The sequence below is a fragment of the Oryx dammah genome, unplaced genomic scaffold (assembly GCF_014754425.2).
Source record: "Oryx dammah isolate SB20612 unplaced genomic scaffold, SCBI_Odam_1.1 HiC_scaffold_8, whole genome shotgun sequence".
Classification (NCBI taxonomy): domain Eukaryota; kingdom Metazoa; phylum Chordata; class Mammalia; order Artiodactyla; family Bovidae; genus Oryx; species Oryx dammah.
Genome location: NW_024070192.1, coordinates 22,834,191 through 22,858,633, shown reverse-complemented (window position 1 = coordinate 22,858,633; position 24,443 = coordinate 22,834,191). Strand labels below are relative to the sequence as shown.

Below are 24,443 nucleotides of genomic sequence, written 5' to 3'. Positions count from 1 at the left end.
TAGACGTCAGAAGGCAGGACCCAAGCAATCGGCAGTGGCCATGCCTAAGGCTTTGGCTCTTAAACTTTGATCAGCAGCCTGCAGTATGAAATACATTTCGTGTCGTGGCCCACTGAACAGGCTTGCTGATTTATTTAAGAGAAACAGAACCAAAACTTTCAGGAAAGAGTGCTCTACCACTTAAAGGGCATTCAGATATTTTCTGTTCTATTTTAGTTTGTTAAAGATGCTGGGTTTCACAGTTAGATTGTTGACCCGCAGCTTGAAATTCGTGTCTTGACGAAATGGAGTGCTTCCCTTGGACTAAGATGCCTCTGACAGCTGTAATCCCCTCTTCCCCTCAAACAAGCCTGTCTCAATTGCTTCTTTATTAGCTAGGGCCTGGCCTCAACCGGAGAGCTTCCCTGCAGGTTGTGCCCAAAAGAAGGTGTGGGTCTCAGCTGTCCTCATGGAAAACAAGAGGGAGGGGAAGCCTCAGGTAACAGGGAAGGAATATACAGAAAACTGGGCTCTTGAGTCTTTAGCCTCTGGCCTTTCATTGTGAAGACTGTTATCTGGACACCTGCTCCCTTCCTACAACCGCAACCCCCCAGCACATTCACTCATTGTTTCCAGCCTGTGGCTTTTAGAAGGGGGAGGCAAGCCCAGTCATCCTTGCCTGCTTTTCCGGAACTCTTCCAGAATACTCCACACCCAGCCTATTGCACCTGTATTCCCCAACCTCTCCCCCGCAACTAGTTATTGGAGGTGTTAATGTCTGAGGAGCCCTGGTAACAACTCACTCTGGCCAAGACACCCACACCTGGGCAGATACCATCTTATCAGTAGCCACAGGGCTGCAATGAGCTGGTTGTCCTCTATCTGAGGCGGGGAGGTGACTGATGCCTGACCTGGTTCTGCTTTTGCAGCTTTAGCTGGGACCTGTGACACATGACCACAAAGCTGGAAGACTCATGGTTTTGGCAAATGCCGTTAGTCTGTCAGCTGTGGGCTTCCAAACAGCTGTACTTCAATCTCTTGAAAAGGTTGATTGAAGATACAGGCTAAAAAAAAAGAAAATGCATCCTCAGAGGCCTCCTCCTGGGACTGCCTGGGAGCAGAGCCCAGAAACTAGCATTAATTTTATCTCCTTTTTAGGAACTAGCAAAATTTTTTTAATGTTTATTTCTTTATTTATTTGGCTATGCTTGGTTGTGGCATGTGGGATCTAGTTCCCTGACCAGGAATCGAACCTGAGTCCCCTGCACTGGGAATGTGGTGTCTTTGCCACTGGAGCACCAAGGAAGTCTCAGGAACTAGCATTTTATTTTTAAAATTATTCCTGTTGTTGTTTTTTATCTTTTCTTCCATTTTTATTGAGCTGTAATTGACATGCTGCACTGTATACGTTTAAGGTGTCCAGCATAATGATTTGATTTACGTCCATCATGAAATGATTATCACAATAAGTTGAATGAATCATCTCATATAGATACAAAATTAAAAGTGATTGATAGAAAATAAGATTTCTTTTTTCAAGAACCAGCATTTTTAACACATTCCCTGAGTTCCCTGCAGTGTGAGAATCATCACCAAGAGTCTGAAAAGAGCTTCACCAAAGGTGCCAGTCCTGGCTACATCCCAGAACCCCCAGGGAACTTTAAACCACGTTATTAAATTGTCCTTCCTCCAGAGGAGTTTTGGGAAAGATGATGTCTAGAGCCACGCCTTCTGTTTTGTATCCGAAATAGTGTTCCTGTATGAGCTTGTCACTCGTTTCCCAGGTTATCATCAGATGCAGCCTCGATTTGTGAGGAAAATGTCAAGCACTTAGTCTGAGATAAATATTGTCCATTGCTGTTAATTTAAAGGTAGACTTTGGTTTCTGCATGGTGGTGAAAGAAGGGACATGGACTAAAGTTTGACTGAAAAGTTGGGCCTTTGTCTAGAACTAAAAATGTGTAGAAACTTGGGAGGCAAGGTGCTAGTAAGTTAGGCCCCTGTGGTGTGTGATCGACTCTGTTTTAGTTGAAGTATAGTTGGTTTTCTATGCTGTGTTCGTTGCTGCTATATAGCAAAGTGATTCAGTTATACTGGGTTGATCAAAAAGTTCACTCGGGTTTTTCCATAGGGTGTTATGGACAGAATCAAACAAACTTTTTGGCCAACCCAACATTAATCTGGTCTTTGGGCACCAGCTCTGATGGCTGTAATGGATAGGAGTCTCTGTTTTTTCGGCTTTGCTGGGTCTTACTTGCTTCTCCTGGGCCTTCTCTAGCTGCAGTGCACTGCTCTCCACTTGCTGTGCACGGACTTCCTGTTGCGGAGCAGGGACTCTAGGCATGGGCTTAGTTGCCCCACAGCCCGTGGGATCTTCCCAGACCAGAGATCAAACCTGTGTCCCCTGCATTGGCAGGCAGATTCTTAACAACTGACCCAACAGGGAAGTCCTAGACAGAAGTTTTTAATTGCTGAGTCCCTTTTACTAGGAGCCTCTGCCTTCAAGTAGGCAAGTTTTCATTTACCTACATATTTCCTCATATATAGATTTCCTGTATACAGTTTTGGGTCTTTTTAACTTTTCCTTTTTCTGTAAAGTATAACACATAAACACCTGTGTGTGTGTTCACCATGCAAGGCAGGAAGCAGAGCATGACAGCCCCCTGTCAAAATAGAGCTTTCAAAGTGTTCAAAAAACAGACATAACTCTCATGTAGTGAGTACCTATCATATAATTAACTTAATTATGAGGAACCAGCTGGGAGCATCTGACAGGCAGAGGTGAGGCCTAGTCTGAAAGAAAGCACTGGGTAGAATTAGATATAGAACTGGTTGGTGTTCTGCCATTCGCTGCAGAACTAGTTAATGGCCTACAGGACTGTAAAACCATAAGCTTTGGAGATATCCTTGCTACAGGCAGAAATCTTTTGCATTTCTTACAGTCAGAAATATTTAGCAGCTCATATTTCTTAAATTAGCTTCAGTCCTTATGCATACATGCATACCCGCTAAGTTGCTTTAGTCCTATCTGACTCTTTGTGACTCTGTGGACTGTAGCCCACCAGGCTCCTCTGTCCATGGGATTCTGTAGGTAAGAACACTGGAGCGGGTCTACTCCAGGGGATCTTCCTGACCCAGGGATCGAATCCGTGTCTCATGACTCCTGCATTGGCAGGTGGGTTCTTCGCCACCAGCACCACCTGGGAAGCCCTTCGGGTCCTTATAGTTTGGGCCCCAATCAGTAGTAAATAGTAAAGTCAGAGAAGATTCTAGCCCCAGAGTCAAATGGCTGGCCATGGGCTTGTTGGACACCCTGTATGCTTTTTTTTTTAAGTATGTAATATTTCTTTGTTTAAAACTGAAGTATATGTTGTGTTCGTTTCAGGTGTACAGAAAAGTGATTCAGTTAACTTTTTTCAGATTCTTTTCCCTGATAGTTTACTATGAGATACTGAATATAGTTCCCTGTGCTGTAACAATAGGTCCTTGTGGTTATCTATTTTATATTTAGTAGTGTATACATGTATCCCAAACTCCTCTCATTTATCCCCCCTCCATAACTATACATTTCTGAATACTATAGTTTTGTTTTCCCCAATTTTGAACATAGATTGTTTTTTCATGTGTCATATCCTTGGGGTAACACTGGGCTTAAAGCATCGTGACGCTGTAGTTTATTCTTTTCTGTTGTTGTGTTGTATTCTGTTTAAACTGCTTATCCCACATTTTGTTGATTCTGGGGTTGATGGCATTTGGATTGCTTCCGTGGCTGTGGACAACTTCATACGTATTTCCTAGCGTTAACGTGGAGGGCAGTTGTCGGATCTTGGAGGCTATGTCTCCTCAGCCTTACCAGATAACGCTGAAATACTGTTCAAGCAGTGGTATTGATTTACCATCTCGCCAGCACTGATGAGAGTTTCCACTGCTCCGTATCCTTAGACTTGTTCAGTTTAGCCATTCTGATTGTTCGTAGTAGTATCTCATGGTTTTAACTTGCATTTCTCTGATTAGTAATGAAGGCGAGCACAGATTTACATTTGTTTTAAAAACAAAATAGTGTTAGTCTCCCATAGGGAACACAGCATTACTTAGTGGTTGAGAACTAAGGAGCTGATGGGAGGACTCATTTATGCACCTCTTACCCCTTACCTCCTGAGCCTTGGTTTCCCTGTCTGAAAAATGGGGATGATCGTAATACATTGTTCTTGGGCTGGCTGAGAAAAGGAAATGAGTAATGCATATAAGGGCACCACAGAGGCCTGCAACAAATGGAAACATTGTTAGAAAAACCAGACCTTGGCTGGTGAGTTGATTATTCCATCCAGAGCCTGATATTCACTTCTTGGCTGTGATGTGGAATCATGTGGGAGCAAGTGTGGAGTCAGACCTTGGTTTTCCACCACAATCAGGAAGGAGAACACGGGTTCAGAAAACAGACCATCAGCTGGCAGAGAAAATGTGTTTTCCACAGCTTTGGTACGGACCCTCAACGAGTCATCCTGGAGTCCTGGCTGGCAGGGCCCTGGATGAGTGGGGAGGGTCCTCCGGGGCCTGGACCCCTCCACCTCCGTGCACTTGGATCTCCCGGGTGTCCTTCCACGGGGTCCCAGGGCATTTTTTGGCTGGGCCTCTGCTGATGTTTCTGAGCTTATGGTGACCCCTTTTCAGGAAACTTAGATGACTGGAGCTTTGCTGAGCCTGGGACTGAGCTCAGCCAGGGCCTTGGCCTCTGATCAGTGTTTATTTCCCTTATGGATATGCTCACACCCTTTAAGGTGCCTCTTTGCTTCTCAAGCTATTTGGTCAATCAGCAAAGTAATAACAGTTTGCTTGTTTCCTGCGCAGGGGAGGGAGAGGAAGTTGGGAGGACTGAGATTTTATCAGGTGGCCCCCCAGGCGGAAGGGCGCTGCAGCCTCACGTTTCTTAGTCCATTTCCGTTCTGCGCTACCGCTCCTGACTTCAGTGCCTGGTGCCCCTTCTCTCAAAGTTAGGGTGACCTTGTGATTATCATCCCTTTTGAAAGTGAAAGGGAGTGCTATTCATATTTGTTCTAGAAGACATGAACTGGGGCCAGGGGCAGACTTGGGCGTGGGGTCACCCTGTCCCAGGACAGGACCTGACCAGCTGTGGCTTTGTCCTTGTATCACCAGCTTCAGGCCTGACTAATGAAAGTCACTTTGCTTCTGTAAAATGGAAATTAAAGTGTACCTATGGGACTTTTTTAAAAGGGTGATTATTGTCAAGGCCAAGGGAGATTATATGCAGAGAACTCAGTGAAGAGCTGAGTCAAGGTTATTACAGTGAGCAGGTGGTTCCTGTATCGGTGGCGGGAAGGGTTCTCCTGTGTTCAGGCTGCCACTGCTGTGTCCACCTGGATCAGCTGGCCCTGTGTAGAGTGGCTTTTTAAGGAGCAAGATGGATCCCATCAGCCACTTGTGGAAACGAACACATGTCCACACTTGCTTTCAGTCCTAGGATTTGGCTAGGTTCCCAGAGGTAGTTGGAAGCCTTAGGACCACATGGGAGCAGACCGTGCCGTGGCCCCTTTTTAAGATGAGGAAGTCCAGGCCCAGAGGGGATAGGACTCTTCCAAGTTCACATGAGCAAGTGAATGGCCCGTGACTCTAGGGGTGAGGTGTGGGAGGGACGTGCAGCCCTCGATGAAGGACTGAGTCTACAACATGATGGGGGCTGGGACCCAGACATGCTTGTTCCTCCAGGAGTCACCCCTTCACGAATACAGAGCTGCAGCCCAACAACTGGGCTGTCACCCAGGGTAGCGGGGGCCTGCCCCTCAGCCCAAGTCCTGGCTCCCTCAGGGCCCGGGGCAGGCCTCTGTCTGCCTCCCCATGGTCACCTGCTCCCGGGGTCAGGCCTCTTTTCATTACCAGAAAGTAAACACGGGAAGCTAGCCTTTCCCACCCCCAGGACAGAAGTCAGAAGGGCAGTTGCCTTGAGAGTCTAGAGGCCTCTCCTTGCCCCCACTCCGCCGCTACTCCTTGCCAGAGGAGGGGGCTCACTGAGTGGGCTCAAGAGAGACTCTTACCTTTTGCCCTTGTCTTAGGGATCTGAGAGCAGGACACTGGCCCTTGACCTTCACCCCTCGGGGTTCTACTTCATGGGAGTTTGGGGATCCTGTGGGTGTTCAGTCTGACCAGGGCCAGCTGTCTCCCCTTCAGGAACTGGCTCAGTTTATTTTGCTCTTTGGGTGTGGGTCCTTGCTTGGGCATGACGGAAAGGGGTGAGAGGAGGAGGGGGGCTCATCCTGACCCAAACCCCTAAGTGAGGCACTCCCTACGTTCTCCCAGCCCGGGCTGCAGCAAGTCACCACCATTCAACAGCGGAAGAGCAGCAGGGAGGTGTGGGTGGGCCCAGTCGACCACCCCTGCAGACCTGTAGCCCGGCTGCTTCTGGCTGAGTTTTAGTCTTGCCCTCCTTATAAAGCGGATGCGAGAAAGCAGCAAAGAACGTGAGAAGGCGCGGGCACAGGAGCACCTGGGCTCGGACAGCTGGATCAGGCAGGGACTTCCAGAGCACAGATTTGCAGGTTCCCTCTGCTCCTGGAGGCAGGGCAGGCTTTGCCCCTCCTTACCCTGTCCCCCTCACCCCACCCCCTCTTCCACTGGGAGCAGCACAGGGCAGGATCCTCGTGAGCAGGAGGTGAGAACCAGCCTCCAGGCCGGTGGTGGTCTGAGGTCTGGAGAGGATTCAGGTCTGGGTCTGCTCGGGACCAGACCAGTTTTCTGTGTACCCCTTTCTGAGCTTCCTCTGCTGGGGAGGTGGGGGGGCTGCCCCACTTCCTCCCCCAGCCCCAGCCCAGCACTCCCGGAGCACTAACCATGGACCTTCCACCGCTCCTTGGTTGCTTGCCTCCTTTCCCCTAAGTTTCCTCTCTGCAAAGTCAGTAGGTCCTCAAGATGCAGCGTGGGCATGTTGCCACTGGGAATGCAGGCAGAAAATCCCAGAACTCCTGACTCTGCTTCTTTTTCATCCTTTGTTTTATTCATATTTGTACGTTTTACACACAAATGTGTATAGACATTTCATGGGCGTAAAGTGGTACTTCTGTGTAATTTGGGAGGATGGTGCTGAAACAGATATTACCAACAGGAAAAGAGGGGGCAAAGAGGGGACAGCAGACGTTTTCTGTAGAGCTCCAGAGAGTAAATGTTTTAGGCTTTGTAGGCCAAGGGCCTGTCAAAGCTACTCAGCTCTGTAGTGATGGTGTGAGAGCAGCCAGAGATAATAGGGAGATGAATGGGTATGACTGTTCTAGTAGAACTTTATTTCTGGACACTGAAATTTGAATTTCATAGAAATTTCATGTGTTACCAATCATTCCTTTTAACTCTCCACACAGGCTTCAAACGTTACTAAACGTAGTACCCGTCCTTAGCTCATATGCAGACCGTGAACAAATGGGCTGTGGGCTCATGGACCAGAGTTTGCCAACCTCTGCTCCAGATCACTGGTTCTCAGACTTGAGCCTTCAAGACTCAGACTCACCTCGGGGAGCTTTTAGAAGTGCGTATGTCTGTGCATCCTAAGTCACTTCAGTCACGTCTGACTCTGTGCTATGGATCACATACCTGCCCTATGGACTGTAGCCCGCCAGGCTCCTCTGTCCGTGGGATTTCTCCAGGCAAGAATACTGGAGTGGGTTGCCATGCCATCCTCCAAGGGATCTTCCCAACCCAGGGATCGAACCATGACTCCTGAGTTAGCAGGTGGGTTCTTTACCAGTAGCACCACCTGGGAAGCCCCTTAGAAGTGCATATTCCCTCCAAAAAAAAAAAAAAAGAATAAAGGTGCATATTCCAAAACCCGAGCCCTGAAAATTGTAGATTCTATGGAAGGTCCTGGAACCTGCGTTCAGCAGGTAGTCTGAAGACCAGACTTTAAGAACACAATTCTGGGTCCTGGTGGTCCCTGGTGAAGACCTGGGGTGTGTGGCTTCTTCAGGTCTCTTTTTGCCCATGTTTTAACCTGAGGAGAGAAGGAACTCATCTTCCAGATACTGACATACCCTCGGAGAGGGCCGAGCTTTTCTTGTCCTGCAAGCTGGGGTCCTCAGCGGAGCTTTATGCGGTCATGCCCGCAAGAGGCAAAATCGCCTGCTGGTTAAGAACACAGGCTCTGAAATCTCCGTGAGCATGGGTTACTCATGTTGCTTGTCAGTGCTTTAGTCTCCTTGTCTGTTATATGGGGACTATGCTGTACCCCCGTATAGGTGCTGACAAGGTAAAATGAGCCTGTGATACAGAACTCCTGGCATAGTGCCTGGCACCTAGCAGACGCTCTATAAACCGGAGTCACTGCTATGGGCCAGGGTGGAAGTAGGGCAGCTCCAGCCCTGCTGCAGGGACATAAAAAGGACTGCCTACATTCGTCTGGTGCTTTCACTTACATTCATTCCCTTCTGAGGGGAATGGCAACCCACTCCAGTATTCTTGCTGGGAAAAATCCCACAGACAGAGGAGCCTGGCAGGCTACAGTTCATTGGGTTGCCAAGAGTCAGACACAGTTGAGGCATTAACACTTTAGCTGACATGGCCCTTTTACATCCGTCATCTCATCACGTCCTCCAGCAACCCCTGAGGGCAGGTCCTGATGCTCACTCTGTAAGGAGGAAACCCGGCTTGGCGAGGTGAAGTGCTTGTTGGAGGGCACGTCGCGGTACACCCCTGCTGAGGACCTGGCTCTCTTCGCCTGGAGTCGTGCAGGAGTCTCTCCCGTCCCAGGATCTTGAGTGGCAACGGAAAAGGGGAGCTTTGGTTGGTTTGCTGTGGGTCCTTCACCCAGTGCTTTCTGTCCCTGCAGATAAAATACCACGAGGAGTTTGAGAAGAGTCGCATGGGCCCCAGTGGGGGTGAGGGTCTGGAGCCCGAGCGCCGAGATCCCCAGGAGAGCAGCTACCGGCGGCCCCAGGAGCAGCAGCAGCCTCACCACATCCCCGCCAGCACCCCAGGTGAGTGGGAGGGCTGTGGGGACCGAGGACCCTTAGGCAAGGTGGGGAGGTGAGAGGGAAGCCTTGAGTACGCACACGCGTACACACACCAGTTGCCATCCCTACCCAGGGCATGAACGCACACGCGCACATACCCCAGGTCCCGTCCCTACCCAGGGCATGAACACACGCACATAGGAGGAGGAGAGAGGGAAGCCTCGAGTACACACCATGTGCACACACGTACACACACCAGGTCCCATCCCTACCCAGGGCATGAACACACACACACACACACACACACACACATCCCTACCCAGGGCATGAATATACACACACGCACGCACACACACCCCAGGTCCCGTCCCTACCCAGGGCATGAACAGGGTCAGGGCTGTCCTGGCCCCCGCTGTGATGGGGAGGGTGCCGCTGGGGCGTGGCAGCAGCGTGTGTGCACACAGACAGAAGCCCTTGGGAAGTGGGAATTGAGAAAGCTGTGGGGTTGCAAATACACGACATGGTCTTGGGGAGGAAGGGGGCGGCTCTGGGAGGGTCTGGGTTTGACCGGAAGGTCCTGAGCCTACCTCCTGCTGGCTTCCAGTGTACCAGCAGCCCCAGCAGCAGCCGGTGGCCCAGTCCTATGGTGGCTACAAGGAGCCTGCAGCCCCAGTGTCCATACAGCGCAGCGCCCCAGGCGGCGGCGGGGTGAGTGGCCCTGGCAGAGGGAGGTGTGGGAGGTGGGGTGAACCTAGGGGAGGCTTCCTGGGCGTCCCTTTAGAAAAGACGTCCCTTCTTGGACACCCTATTTTTGTTTTGTTTTGTTGGACAATCTTTAGGAAAAAAAAACTCAGGCGAGACAATTCTCAGAGAAATAAAGTAGCCTGAGATAAGAGACCTGCTGGGGCCTCAGGCTCCAGACGCACAAGAGAGGGAAGGAACAGCAGTGGGTCTGAGAGGTCATCTGAAGGCTAAGGGTCCAGAGAGACCAGTCAGTGCTTCAGATACTTACTGAGCATGTTCTGGACAGAAGGGATTTGGTCTGAGTAAAAGTTCACCTTTCTGCCCTCTTGGAACTTACATTCCAGTCAGGGAGACAAACATGAATAGATAAGTAGGTATGTGGCAAAAGGTCATAGATAAGCCGTGAAGAAAAGGGGTGGGGGCAGCAAAGGGCTCAGTAAAGGAATGAGTGGTGGAGAAGAACAGCAAATGTGAAGGCCCTGAGGCAGGAGTGTTCTGGGAGAGTTCAGAGAGCAGCAGGAAAGCCAAGGTGACTGGAGAGGGATGAGGTCTGATCATACAGGGACTTGTAGGCTTCAGGCTTCCCCGGTGGCTCAGACAGTAAAGAATCTGCCCGCAATGCAGGAGACCTGGGTTCAACCCCTGGGTTGGAAAGATCCCCTGGAAGGGAATGGCTACCCACTCCAGTATTCTTGCCTGGAGAATTCCATGAACAGAGGAGCCTGGCATGCTACGGTCCCTGAGGTCGCAAAGAGTCGGACATGGCTGAGCGACTAACACTTTGACTTTCAGGCTGCCAGGAGGCCATCATGACTGGCAAGCTGTGCAGAGTAAGGGCTTTGACTTGTGTTTTAAAAGCTGGCTTCAGCAGCTGTGTTGAGAAGCAGCAATAAAAAGTTGAGGGTGGAAGCAGGGAGATGAGTTGGGTAGCTGTTACTGCATGCAGGCGCAGATGGTGGTGACTTGGCCCAAGAGATTAAAGGCACAGTTGGTGATAAGGACTGAGGTCACTTCAGTCATTCCATGAGGGTTGTGACCTCTTTGTGTGTGTGTGTGTGTGGTTTCTAATATTTATTCTTTTGGTTATAAAAGTAGTACATGAAGAGCATTGGATTGGGAGAGGTTATGAATCAGTCCTGCAGGAATTAGGTTACTTTCTCAGAACCTGTATTTCCTCATCTGAAAAGCAGGATAAGAAGCCTGGAGGGTTGTGATCTCTTATTCCATAGTCTTCAGGGCTGATGAAGCTGGTTTCTGCTGGGTTGGGGGGAATTGGAAGTTTTGTGCTAAATAGGATAGGGGGCCTCAGAAGGGTTTAAAGCCAGGAAGTAACTTCATCAGGTTTGCATTTTGGGAAGTTCCCCCTGAGATCACAATAGATGAACAGTGGGAGGAGGCAGACCAGGGGAATGGAAACAGAAGGTCTGAACAGGGTCTTGGAGGTGGGGTGGGGTGGTGGGGCAGATCCTGGAGATTTCTAATGGATTCATCCAGCCTTGGACCCAAACGGATCCCAGAACCTGGCCTGGGGGACCCTAAAGGCTAAGCTGATTCCCAGAAACAAGTCAGTGTCAAGGGCAGTGATGGTCAGAGGACGTTAGAATCTTGCCTGCTTCCAAGATTTCAGTTGGATTTCATGTCTTTTTATTGGACATTCCCTAGAGCTGGAGTTTAAACACGAGACTTCGGCTGAGGTTGGAAGGTGGGATCTGGCAGGTACTTCCTGTATCACCTGGAGTTTTTTTTTTCCAGTAGTTGGTCTTTATCCTGAACTTAACCAAATTCATCAACAGCTTCAAAAAAAACCAAGAAAGACTGGTGTTTATAATAATACAGATAATAGCACGCAGGGCAAGTCATCCTTTTAAACTCAACCCAGCGTGGTGTCCACTGGACAGTACTGTATTCCAGTTCCAGGGGACAGGGTGGAGGTCCTGTAACCTCCATCCCTGTTTGTGTCTGGCCCTTAGGAGGTGCCAGATGCAGTATTAATAAGGTGATCGCTCTCAGAAAGTGTGACACAGAGGTGAGAAAACTTGAGGCAGAGCCTAGCCCGTCCTTGTCTCCCAGCTCCTGGTCCCCTCTGCTCTGGGGTCCCAGAGAGGTAGGCACCCCTGACTGACCGCGCCCCCACCCCTGCAGAAGCGGTACCGTGCTGTGTACGACTACAGTGCTGCCGACGAGGACGAGGTCTCCTTCCAAGATGGGGACACCATTGTCAACGTGCAGCAGATCGACGACGGCTGGATGTACGGGACCGTGGAGCGCACCGGTGACACGGGGATGCTGCCAGCCAACTACGTGGAGGCCATCTGAGCCCGCCGGGCACCGCCGCCCCATCTGTCTTCAGTGCATTCCACAGCATCGCGTCTGTCCTGGGCGTGACCTGTCCACCCTTTGGTGTCTCTGTTTTTTAAATTCTGCGACAGCTTGTTTATCCTCCCCCTCTTCCAGCTTCTTTTGCCAACCGAAGCCTTGTTCTGCCATTTTCGCGGTGCCCCTTCTGGCAGGTTTTCCCCTTGACCAACTTCTTGGTTTTCTCTCTGGATGGAACACGTATGAACCGCTCTGTAGGAGGCCAAGGCCTGTGGGGATGGTCTGGGTGGGTGACCCGTTGGCTGCCAGGCCTCTGCCTTCTCTCTTTTCTGCCCCCTCAGCCCCTCCTACCCACCTCCTCATACATCCGAACATTCCAGGACTGGGGTGAACCCCAGGACTCCCAGAGGAGGGGCTCCACACATTCCCAGGAGTGGGACCCTGCTGCCCAGGCCCTGGGATGGGGGTGGGGAGGGTGCTCCTCTTTTGCCAGTGAGATGGGCTCTGCCTCTGCTTCTCAGAGATGGGGCTGCCGGCCCTCCAAGAGGTCCCCTCACCACCCTCTTCCCACTCAAGGTTGACAGAGGCGGGTAAAGTTCCTGCTTTGGTATTCATTCATCTTTCCCCACATGGTTCCTTTTCACACTGTGATTTCACTCTTCTGCTCACCCGGGCCTGGTGTGGGTGAGGAGCTGGAAGCTCAGCTTGGGTCCGGGTCTCACCTTTCTGCTTTAGGGACAGCTGCAGGAAAGAGGGGAATGGGGTGTTCTCTTCGCAGCCCTTTTCTCTCCCTCCCACTGAGTCTCCGGGGTCCCTGGCTTGCCTCCTCCTGAAAGATGGGGCAAGGAAACCTCAGGCCTCTCGGCTGTGCAGCCCAGCCCCTGAGACCTGGTTAGACGGGCCGCTTCTCCTGGGAAGACAGCTCGGGGCTTTGCATGGCCTCCCGCCATCCCACACCACCTGATCTGACCCCAGGGGGACTGGACTGTGCGAAGCCACAGCCCGCTCTGTATCTCCACAACTTCCTTGAGGGGGAAGGAGTGGGTGTCTGCAGATGTCTGTGACAGGCGAGTGTGAGTGCGAGCGTGAGAGAAGCAGGCAGGGTGTGGGCTTTCAGGAGGGTGCACAGAGGGGAGGTCCTTGAGGGCGAGAAGTTCCTTATGTTTTCTTTGGAATGAGAATCCCTCCTTCCATCCCTGAATGGAGGAAGCCCACCACCCCCCCTTTCCAAAGTGCAGAAGTGAGGCGGGGGTGTGTACTTGGTGGGGGCTGATATTGGGGCCTGTAGCTTGCTGGCGGAAGGGGGAGAGGAAAGACCATGACTCCAGGCAGATACTTTCCCCCATCTCTGTGTCCTGGGCTGTAGAATAGGGGCCAGGCGACCTGTGTCACCTACGCTGTGTTCTCCCCTCTTCCTGCCCCCCCCTCCCTGCCCCCAGCTCGCTCGTTTACCTAAAGCCTCCTTGAAGCAAAGGGAGAGGGTCCCGGGGCTTACAAAACTGGAAGCGCAGACCTGGGTTGAGGAAGGGGAAGATGGTGCTATCTCCAAGTCCCTTCTTCACTCTTGGGTGGCTGTGACCCTCCTTGCCTGATTTTATTCATCTCTGGGCTTTCCTGTCACCCTTCTGGGTCTCCCCCTCCCATCTTTACCCCAAGTCCACTGACTCAGGCCCTATGGTTGACATCTTTGCATCCTTGTGCCTTGCAGGAGGGGGAGGGGCCTGCAGGCATGTTTAACATCTAGTCCTCACTGCTTGTGAGTTGACTTGAGAATATTTACCCCTGATCAGAGGCTTGAGCCCTGCCTGACCGATCCCTTTCCCTCCTTGGCCACAGCCACGGTGAGGGCGGGTGGAGAGTCTTATATTGGGCAGTGTGGGGGATGAGGGAAGCAGAGAAGGAACAATTTTGGGAGCCGTGGGCAGACACTAGTCCATTCTATTTCCTCTTAATCTCAAAGCACAATGTGGATTCTGGGACCAGAGGTCAGAGACATATCCTGTTGGAGAACCTGTGGTTTGCAGGGAAGTGAGAGGCTGGGAGGAGGGCTGGGGAGCAAGAAGTAGCCTGTTTTCGTTCAGCCTAATTTTTCTTCCAAAACAAGGCAAGCCAACCACTAGAATCTTGCTGCCAGCCCTTGGTTCCTTCCATCCTAAAAATAGGGGACCTTTTCTCACACACCCCCAGAGAGAGAAGGGACTATCACACTGGTGCTGAGAGACCTAGGGGCTGCTGAGAGTCCTTATTCCTTTCCAGAATCATCCATCCCCAGCAGAGCACAGAACCTGAGGGCTGGGCCGAGTCCCTGGTCTTGTCCTACAGTTCACAGAGGGTTGTTTTTTTTTAGCCAATCTAATCCCAGGAAAGAAGATGCAACAAAGCTAGAATGTGAATATAACTTTAGTGGACCAATAATAAATTGCAAGAAGCCCAATGGTGAGAAAAGTGAATTCTCTCAATATCACTTCCTGTTTTCTTCCTCATGTCCCTCCAGGGAAAACTACTTTATTGCTTAATTTCTGCCTTTTCCCCCTTACATATGCACTTTTGGGCCTTTTTCTTTTTTAATAGCTGGAAAAAAAAATACCACCCCACAAACCTGTATTTAAAAAGAAATAGAAATGATCACGTGAAATTTGCCTCTGTCCAAACATTTCATCTGTGTGTGTGTGTGTGCGTGTGTGTGTGAAGCCGTCCGTTCATCTTTTTATATGGGGTGGTCGTCTTTTCTTGGTCTGTTTTGGTCCCCTCCCTTGTGGGCTTGTGCTTGGGATCAAATCTTTCTGGCCTGTTAATGATTCTGAACATTTGACTTGGACGACAAGTGAATCTTTCTCCTGGTGACTCAAATAAAAGTATAATTTTTACCTGCGGACTTGGTTTGCTCTCTCTGGTCCTGAGGTGGTGTGTGTGTGTCCTGTCTCCTTGGGGGCCTTTTAGACACACTTTTATCCCCCTTTGACTTTATGAACAGCCCTATGAAAGAAGTAACTGCTTGATATCCATCTTACAGATGGGGTTTCCTGAAGCCCAGAAAGGCAGTGGTCTGGTGGGAGTCACACCAGCTAGTGGCTGGGCCGGAGGTCTTAGGACCCCAATGTGATGCTCCTGGCCTCCTGCCATAACCTTGACAGGAGCCCTGCACCCACACACTTGAATCTCCCAGGCTCAGTTCTTTGCTCCAGGTGTGTTGGGTCTGAACTTTGACCAGATCAGGCAGCCCGCCTCCCCTTTTCTGCCGGGTTGGGAAAAGAAGGTGGCAGAGAAGGAATCCAGATCCTTTGTCCGCAGCTTGGGGCCAACAGTCAACCTCGTGCTGTGGCCTTGTGGAGAGGGGCGTTCTTCACTCTAGGCACAGAATTCAGGCTTCCCCTGGCTTCAGGATAGCAGCAGGGCGGAGAGAAAAAGGGCTTTCCCCAAAGTGAGAGTCTTTGTGATCAGGAAATGACACGGCTGCTCCGAGCAGCTGAGCAGCGCTGGGCGGGATAATTACAGATGGTACTGACACCTGCTCCCCCTCTGACACCATGGGCGGCTTAATGTGTCCCCAGTAGCAGGCAATGAGTTGGCAAAACTTGCCTCCATTGGCCTGCCTCCTGTTTGCTGCAGAGCTGTAGCCCCCTCTCTCCAGGAGGCTTCATTCATTCCCCTTTTTGGGACAGTCTGCTTGGGAGGGAACCAGTGCCAAGTCTCCACTCCCAACTCATAGGACACTCTTGCCCTGCCTCCCTGTGCGAACCTACGCGAGCAGTTTCCTGACTCCCTTCTAAAGCAGCCTGAGTTCCTGAGGCTTAGCATGACAAGCGGCTGCTGGTGCCCTGGTCCTGTGCCCCTCAGAGGAGCTAGTTAGCGTGGAGCCAAGGATACTAGGCCAGAGGTGTCACAGGGAATTTGCTTTTGTTTTTTAATTTAATAGGAAATAAGGCAAAAGGCATAATAAAAACAAGAAGGCATAACTACCCACCACCCAGCTTAAACTATGAAACATCAATTCTCCTTTCCCCTCAGAAAAAGCAACTTGAAAAATATGAAAAAGGTATATATGTACAACTGAATCACTTTGCTGTACAGCAGAAATTAACACAAAATTGTGAATCAACTCTACTTCAATTAAAAAAAAAAAAAAAGTCACTTGAATTGCATTTCTAAACACTTAACAGCACAGGGATGGGCCTGACCCAGAGTTCTGTAGTGCCTTCTCTGGGTATAACACTGCAGTGAGCACTGAAGAGGATATAAGAGGATAAGGATGTGGGAAATGACCACAAAGAGATAAGGAATGGTTGGAGGAGAGGTGTCTGATGCTCACACTGTAATAGGAAGGATCTGTGCAAAATGTTCGGAGAAGGCAATGGCACCCCACTCCAGTACTCTTGGCAGGAAAATCCCATGGATGGAGGAGCCTGGTAGGCTGCAATCCATGGGGTTGCTAAGAGTCGGACACGACTGAGCGACTTCACTTTCACTTTTCACTTTCATGCACTGGAGAAGGAAATGGCAACCCACCCCAGTGTTCTTGCCTGGAGAATCCCAGGGACGGGGGAGCCTGGTGGGCTGCCGACTATGGGGTCGCCCAGAGTCGGACACGACTGAAGTGACTTGGCAGCCCCAGCAGTGCAAAATGTTGCAAGCTGAGAAGCCCAGGTAGGCCTGGGAGGGGATTTCAGATTAACAGGGTGGGCCGGTCTGGGGCTAGAGAAGAATGTGGATTCCGGAGTGGACAACCTAGTTTTGAATTGGTCTCTGGCCTTTCCAATGAAACATTAGGCAGGTTACTGATCATCTCTGAGCCTCATCGATAAAAGACTTGCAGGGAGGTTGAAATTACACCACGAGTGCAATATCTGACACAATATAGGAATCCTGTAAGTCTCAGCTCCATCCCTCTGAGATGCCATCTGAAACACGCGTGAGACCTTTGTCCTTGTCCCTCCATACCTGACTCTACAACGTGCCAATGGCCCGCCCAGCCCCCAACCATCATTTTGAGTTCCTTTGCCAAGGATTCATGAGAGGAAAAAGTGAGAAGAAAAGCACTCAGGAGATATCATTCCTTGGGCACCTGGATGCAGGTCAGATCTCTTCCCTACTTCCATAATATTCAGACTCCATTTAGATTCAAAGGGTAGGATTGGGTTCCTGGGGAGAAATTGAGCCTCTCCATTTCTGCCTGGTCTAAATCCAGCAGTTCCTTGGTTACCCGCTCCCGAGCTTTCTGATTGGTTGGCGAAGGAAGGGGGCGCGGGGGCGGGTTGTAAGCTGCCGATGGAGCCACAGTATCCCTTAGTCTCTGACACTGGGAGGGGGAGGGGGAAAGGAGGGCTAAGCTGTAGAGGGAAAGGGGAGCCATTTCTCTCCACTGGCTGCAGTCTTCGTGCTCACATTTCCCCGGAATCCAGAGGCGTCCTCGGCCAAGGACTCCACAATGCTGGATATTTTCATCCTGATGTTCTTTGCCATCATAGGCCTGGTCATTCTGTCCTACATTATCTATCTGCTCTAGGGACCCGAAACGGCGGCGTGGAGTCCACAGATCAGGGGGGAAGGATGAAGCTGACTGGCCGAGCATCCTGCTTGCTGACGCACCGGTAGATTTTTGCTTCTGGTCATTATTTCGGGTATTGATTCAAAAACAAAATTACAAGGGATCTTGTTTTCCTATTTTGTTTTCCTCAGACGCATTGATGTAGCATTTCCCAGACCACTCTGAAAAGAATAAGAAATGCCAACTTCTTTCTTTGATACCTAATTTAAAATAATGATTTTTAAAATGAAAATAAAGCCCACAATCAAGGGGTTTTTAGGTAGAATGGGTTGGGAGTGGTGTGCATGGTGGGAGGGACTATTATTTCCTAGTTTTTTCTTCAAGTTAGGTGCTCAAACTCCACTTCGTCCATTTTCTCCTGGTAATTAAAGGTAAAAATATGTCAGTAGAGTGGCTTACAATTATGCTTGCATAATTGCATTAATTAATTAACTAGTAACTCATTCTAACTTGAGGATGAGATACCAAATGAAATTTACCTAGGAGTGGGATTTAGGGGAGATGTCAATTCTTCCCCTACTGTGGGGCTTGGCGGAGAGAGGAACTCCCAATGTCAGGAGCTGATACCTTTGTATTCCCATCTGAGCCTTGCTTTCTCTGGGTTTCCCACAGCTCCTGGATTCCAGTCCAACAAGAGGCCTCTTATCAACAGAAATCCGGCTGCCCAGCAGACCTCTTCTAAAGCTTTCTGGATATGGTTAACCCCTGTCAAGCAAGGGACTTTTTAGAGTTCAGAGGTAGAAGCACTCGGCCGGGACATCAGGAATCCACGGGCATGGCTGGCAACTGCAGTGTGCATTTAAGCTGTAGATGGAGGATGTTGAGAAAGAGCTAAAATGTAGACTCATTAAAATTACCATGGAGAACTGCTCAAAAATTTATGATAGCCTTCCCTTAGGTCTTAATTGCAACTTCATATTAAGCTGAATTATGTTTTCTTGCTCACATGAAGGGTGTTCCCTTCTAAGTCCAAGAGCATGTTGTCTATCTTCATCTATGAAGTAGTTGCTTTATCACTCACTGTCTTTAAAGATTGCACAATCTGGGTTTGTGTGGTTTCCGTGTCTCAATCTGTAGAAGGAACTTGTCGTTTGAGTTTCTAAGATTTATCTTCCCCACTCCATGCCCCTTGGGCTCCAGCTTCTCATTTAAAGAGAGCAACAGTTATACAGTCCTCATTCTTTCTGCATACCTGAATTATAAATTATTGAAACAAAATGGCTACACTGTTATTTGGGAAAAACTTCTCTCTTACCCTCAAATAAATGTGTTTGTTTCTTTTTTGTATTGCCAAATGTTCTCTTTCTAAAAAAACAAAAGCAAAAAACTTTCAACATTTCTCTGTCCAAGTAGGGTTGAAGAAACCATATATTTGAGGGTCCAGAGTAGAGTTGCGCTCCAAATCTGTGGTATCTATTTCTTTGAAAAATCTGTCACGATTGTTCTACATTTGATTTTTCTTTCTGGCTTATAAATAAACAAGAAGAGAGATTAGCCTAATAGTTTTATTTATAACATTATGTTCAATTTCCATGTTTTAAAAAGAAAATTGAGGAAGTATAATATACGTCACAACATCTGGCCAAGAAAAAACATCATTCTAGGAACTTGTCTAGGCAACAAATTATGTGATCTTCAATAAGTCACTTAACCTTTGAAAGTCAAAGTCGCTCAGTGTCTGACTCTTTGCAACCTCATGGAGTATACAGTCCAGGCCAGAATACTGGAGTGGGTAGCATTCCCTTCTGCAGGGGATCTTCCCAGCCCAGAGACTGAGCCCAGGTCTCCCAAATTGCCGACAGATTCTTTACCAGCTGAGCCACCAGGGAAGCCCACTTAACCTTTGGGCTTCAGATTATTCTGATAAAAGAAATAGTTGGACCGGAAAAATCGTTTATGAGCTTTTCCATTTCAAAATCCTATAATTCTAGGATGGAAATTCCATCTTTGAGAACAGAATTCCCACAAAACAAACTCTTTTATAGTTTACCAGGAGTCCACCTTTCTGCTCTCCCCAAATGACATTTGTATAATGAAAACTCACCTGCAAAACTTTTTTTGGGTACCAACAGCCACATTGTGAGGAGAAAATGAAAATATTTATTTACCCCAAACATATATCAGCAATAATTTGCCTCAGCTGTTTAAGGAATATTAACAAGTACCATATGGGGTGGTATATAGCAAAATGAGGTAAGCTGAGAGATATACTAATGGGGGAAGAATGGCTCTGAACATTAATATATTCAGGGATGATCTTCAGTTATCTGGAGTCTTTGATGTAACATTTCCCACTAAAATGTTCCTCCAACTCTGGCATAACCTGTGTTTCAAACTAAACTTTGTACTTCAAGTCAAGAGAGCAGCTCTCGGTCCTTTCCTAGGTAAGTAGGGCAAGTGTCAATATTTTGGAGTGGTCCGTAGATCTTCATGGTATATATATAGTCTCTAAACAGACTTAAGTCTTTTATGAGGTCAAGGCTCTTCAGTCTGTTTCCATATCGTTTCAGTTGTGTCAGAATCCTTGCAACCCTATGGGCTATAACCTGCCAGACTCCTCTGTCTGCAGGGATCCTCCAGGCAAGAATACTGGAGTGGGTTGCCACGCCCTTCTCCAGGGGTCTTCCCAACTCAGGGGTCAAACCCGAGTCTCTTATGTCTCCTGCATTGGCAGGCAGGTTCTTTACCACTAGGGCCACCTGGGAAGGCCATACACAGTTGATATAACTAATCAAATCAGTGAAAACAGTCAGCCTATTTCAGTTATACACCAGTGATACTGGGCACAATATAAAGACAGATCATATTTTCAATAACTTGCAAAATATAATGGTTTTAAAAAATAAACAATTACATTTTGGAAGAAATTTTATGACTTTGTGCCCATATCCATGCTATGTCAGTTTATAACTTGAGTTTTCCTGTGCTCATTTCGGTAAAAGTTTTCTAAATTTCACATCTAAATTATTTGTGTATTGTCATCCTAAAATAATAAAACACTGCAAAAATTACTTTTGTAAAATAAAGTTTTCTTTAGATCTTATAAATCTGGGCCATAGGGCAATCATATCCTACAAAAATGGGGTTGAATATTTACTACATATCAATGTAGTAAAAATATCTCTAAATAATGCAGATAACTTAAAAAATTAATTGGTATAAAATTGGCATAAAATTAATTGGCTAAAAATTATATTAATACTTGCTTTCTTGATTAACAAAATAAGGGGTTTAGCTAGAAAATAATGTATTTTATGTTAGGAGAAAGAGAAAATATTTTAGGAAACAGTTAAACAATGAGACGATATTAATAAATTGGAACCACCTAAAATTCATTGGGTATTTTTTATAAGAAATCCAATCCAAACTTTCTGAGTTTGAAACTTGGCATGACATGATTTATTAAATCTCAGAAAATTTGTTTTCTTTTAAAAGGCTTAAATTAGCATTGTTCAAACTTTAAAATCCCTTAAAAGTATCACTTTAGGGCTTCCCTGGGGGCTCAGAGGTAAAGAATCTGCCTGCCAGTGCAAGAGACATGGGTTTGATCCCTAGTCCGAGAAGATCCCACATGCCAAAGAGCAACTAGGCTTATGCGCCACAACTATTTAGCCTGTGCTCTGGAACCCGGTAACCACAACTACTAAGCCGACGCACCGCAACTACTGAATCCTTTACACCATAAAGCCCGTGCTCCACAACAGAGAAGCCACCACGGGGAGAAGCCTGTGCACTGCAACAAAGTGTGGCCCCTTGCGCGCTGCAACTAGAGAAAAAGCCCACTTAGGAACCAAGACCCAGCACAGCCAAAAATAAATGAAACTGAATTTTTAAAAAGCATCAGTTTAACTTTACATTATCTTTTAGAAATGAGAATTTCCCTTAATAAAGTACTTAAGCATAAAGTGGGAAAATTGTCTTTGTAAACCATATGCTATGGCTTTATCACAGACCAAATGTTTAAGCCTAGAATGGCCTTTTCTAAGTTAGCTTTGCTTCCATATATTTTAAGTAAAAATAAAACCAAAGTCATATATAAAGCGAGAGACAGAAAAATCATTGACACAATCTCCATTATAAACTAAAAAACAACTGCTAAGGCAGACACATTTTTTAGAAATATTTAAGAATTTCTTTGTTTTAAAAAACACTGTAAGAGCTTATCATAGGAAACTGCAGGTAATGCACAATAATCACATATTTTGTTGTTTGAAACTGATATTAAACTATGACAACTGCAATTGTAGTATTTTAGCAGTAATTTGAATATCAATTGCTTGGGAGTGAATTAAACAGCAAATAGTATAGAATACTGTTCTGCTTATAGATTTATTATTCATGAGTTGTTGCTAATAAATGAATTTATACACTAAAATGTTAAGCACATAAATAAATATATAGTATATAGCTAATTGAAGCATTATTTTGTATTAAGACATTTAGTGTTTTGATCATGGTAGAGCTATAATTAACAGCTTAAATAAAAATAAGTTCTTCCACATGAAATAATTTAAAGTAATTACATAGCAAATATTTTATAATAACTATAAATGGAGTATAATCTTTAAAATTTGTGAATCATTATATTGTACACCTGTAATTTATATGTTATACATCAACTTAAAACATTTAATTTTTAAAATACAAAAAAAATTTTTAAGGCATTACATGCTCAGTAGTTTGCATAAAGACAAACTCTGAACAAGAAATGTTTCTAACTGTATTTTATTAGCATTAATAAATAAAATTTAGCAAATATGTATAAAGACAGTTCACCATAAATACAATACTTTAACAATGAATATTTTTCAGCTTTGTGCACCTTTAAGAAAGCAGTGATCTTAGAAAATCTACAATTATTAATCTTTTTAAATGTAAAAAATTTTCAAGGGATAAACTAAGTTTTTTTTTTTTTTTTTTTAAAGTCTAGTTACTTGAGGAATTTTCTGGAGTTGTATTTGCTTTCTTGATGAAAAAAATGTGTTCCTAGTCCTCTGGGACGTTTTTTTTAAAAGACGTTTTTTAGAAAAGACTGTCCAATACAGCTGCCTGTCGGGTCACCTTTCCTATGTTAGTGATGTCTCAATAAGCCAAGGAGCATATGTCCATCACCTGATCTCATACAGCTTTCAGAGCTGCCTGCTAGTGGAACTGGTAAAGGAGTCCTATTGCTAGTATGGTATCAAATAACGAAACAAGTTTTTGTGGGAGAATTGTGCTTTTATCCTTTACAGCACTGACATGCAAATCTGTAATCATATGCTGCTGCTGCTGCTAAGTCACTTGAGTCGTGTCTGACTCTGTGTGACCCCAGAGATGGCAGTACACCAGGCTCCGCCATCCCTGGGATTCTCCAGGCAAGAACATTGGAGTGGGTTGCCATTTCCTTCTCCAATGCATTAAAGTGAAAAGTGAAAGTGAAGTCGCTCAGTCGTGTCCGACCCTCATCGACCCCATGGACTGCAGCCTTCCAGGCTCCTCCGCCCATGGGATTTTCCAGGCAAGAGTACTGGAGTGGAGTGCCATTGCCTTCTCCATGTAATCATATAATTGAGTATTATTCACTTAGGCAATTAACTCTTGAGTAATCATCACACAAAGAGGCTCATGTTTGCTTTTTATTGACATAATGTGGTTTTTCCAGTTACACCTTTTACTGGGCACCTCATGCTTGCTCTCATCTCCAAAGGTGAATAATTATCCTGGCAATAAAATATCTTGTTATTAATAGAAGAACTGGAAGCACCAACTAAGCCATGAAGGGATGGATAAAGTATGAAATCAGGTGCCAGTTGTTCATGTTATGGAGAGCCACCTGATAAAACAGTTGCTTGAGCTTCCTGAGTGGCTTCCCAAGTACAATATGTACTACATTGTGAAGATGATAAAGTTGAGGGGTCAGCACAGCATGCAAAGGAATTATCTAAAAAAGTATTAATGATAAAAGTTCTATAGTTTCATAAGGCACAGAGTACTTCTCACAAGATAGAAACTTTAGTCTCTAAGAAAATGAGTGTCATTAGATTGTTATTAGTGCTATTGTGGTGTGATGTCTGTGTTTAGAAACAATAGTAAAGATAAATATGATGATGTGTTGTTAAGTTTGTCTTCTAGTGGAAATAAAAACCATCCTATAAATCAAGCTCAAAAGAGACTGAGGAAATCATTATCAAAAGAGGAAAAAGCTAGAAACCCAGGTTAATCTCGTAGTTTAGAAAGAGGTACAGGATAAATTATCTGACCTGTTGACAATTTACATCATTATTTTATCATGACTGTTCTAGAGTGGGTTAGAAGTGGACAGACAGTCCCCCACTGTTTTTAAGCTATTCATTTTGCAAATGCTCCCTTTTTGTGGTGATATGACTGCCTCTACCATCACTTAACCATCAATACTATCGATAATAATATATACTTTTGAAAGTTAATTTCCCATTTTAAAATTTGGTATCACATTTCATTCCTGATGACAAATGTATTCAGCAAAAAAACTGCCAAGTTGAGGAAACTGCAATTTTGGTCTCAAAGATTATCTGTATCTATTAATAATCAAATGAAGAATTTATCAGTCTACTTTTTATTGGTAACAAGATGGTATCATTTATTTACTGTATCCAAAGAATGAATCAGATTTTCTTATGTTCCAAATTTCTGGGAAGGATGAGATAATAATCTCACAATTATTAATAACAAAATAATGTGAGCTAAAAAAAATTTGCTGCAGCAATCATGTCAGGTGAAGTGTGTAACACAATTCACAATCCAGATTAAAAAAATGTTTTAAATTAAGCCATTATTCTTTTGTAAACATGCTGAAAATAACTGGTGTGGAGACTTGGTAATTCAAGAAATCAAAGCAATTTCACAATGTTAAATTTATTTCTCTAAGGCAATGAACTTAACATCCATCT

The 24,443-nt window shown here is 46.4% G+C and overlaps 1 protein-coding gene and 1 long non-coding RNA gene across 2 annotated transcripts in view; both read left to right on the top strand.

The window, feature by feature from the left end:
• The window catches only part of LASP1 (LIM and SH3 protein 1), a 39,870-nt gene extending 25,008 nt beyond the window's left edge, over nucleotides 1-14,862 (top strand). Inside the window, exons 5-7 of the mRNA XM_040245510.1 lie at nucleotides 8,804-8,951; nucleotides 9,532-9,635; nucleotides 11,814-14,862. Of these exons, the coding sequence (XP_040101444.1) occupies nucleotides 8,804-8,951; nucleotides 9,532-9,635; nucleotides 11,814-11,987 (426 nt within the window). The 3' untranslated portion in view covers nucleotides 11,988-14,862. The remainder of the gene's footprint in view (nucleotides 1-8,803; nucleotides 8,952-9,531; nucleotides 9,636-11,813) is intronic.
• A 1,662-nt stretch (nucleotides 14,863-16,524) lies between these two features.
• On the top strand, nucleotides 16,525-19,027 carry LOC120867236. Its single transcript, XR_005721824.1, has 3 exons — nucleotides 16,525-17,059; nucleotides 17,491-17,575; nucleotides 18,145-19,027. It is a non-coding gene; the product is annotated as an uncharacterized LOC120867236 (long non-coding RNA).
• Nucleotides 19,028-24,443: the final 5,416 nt, after the last annotated feature.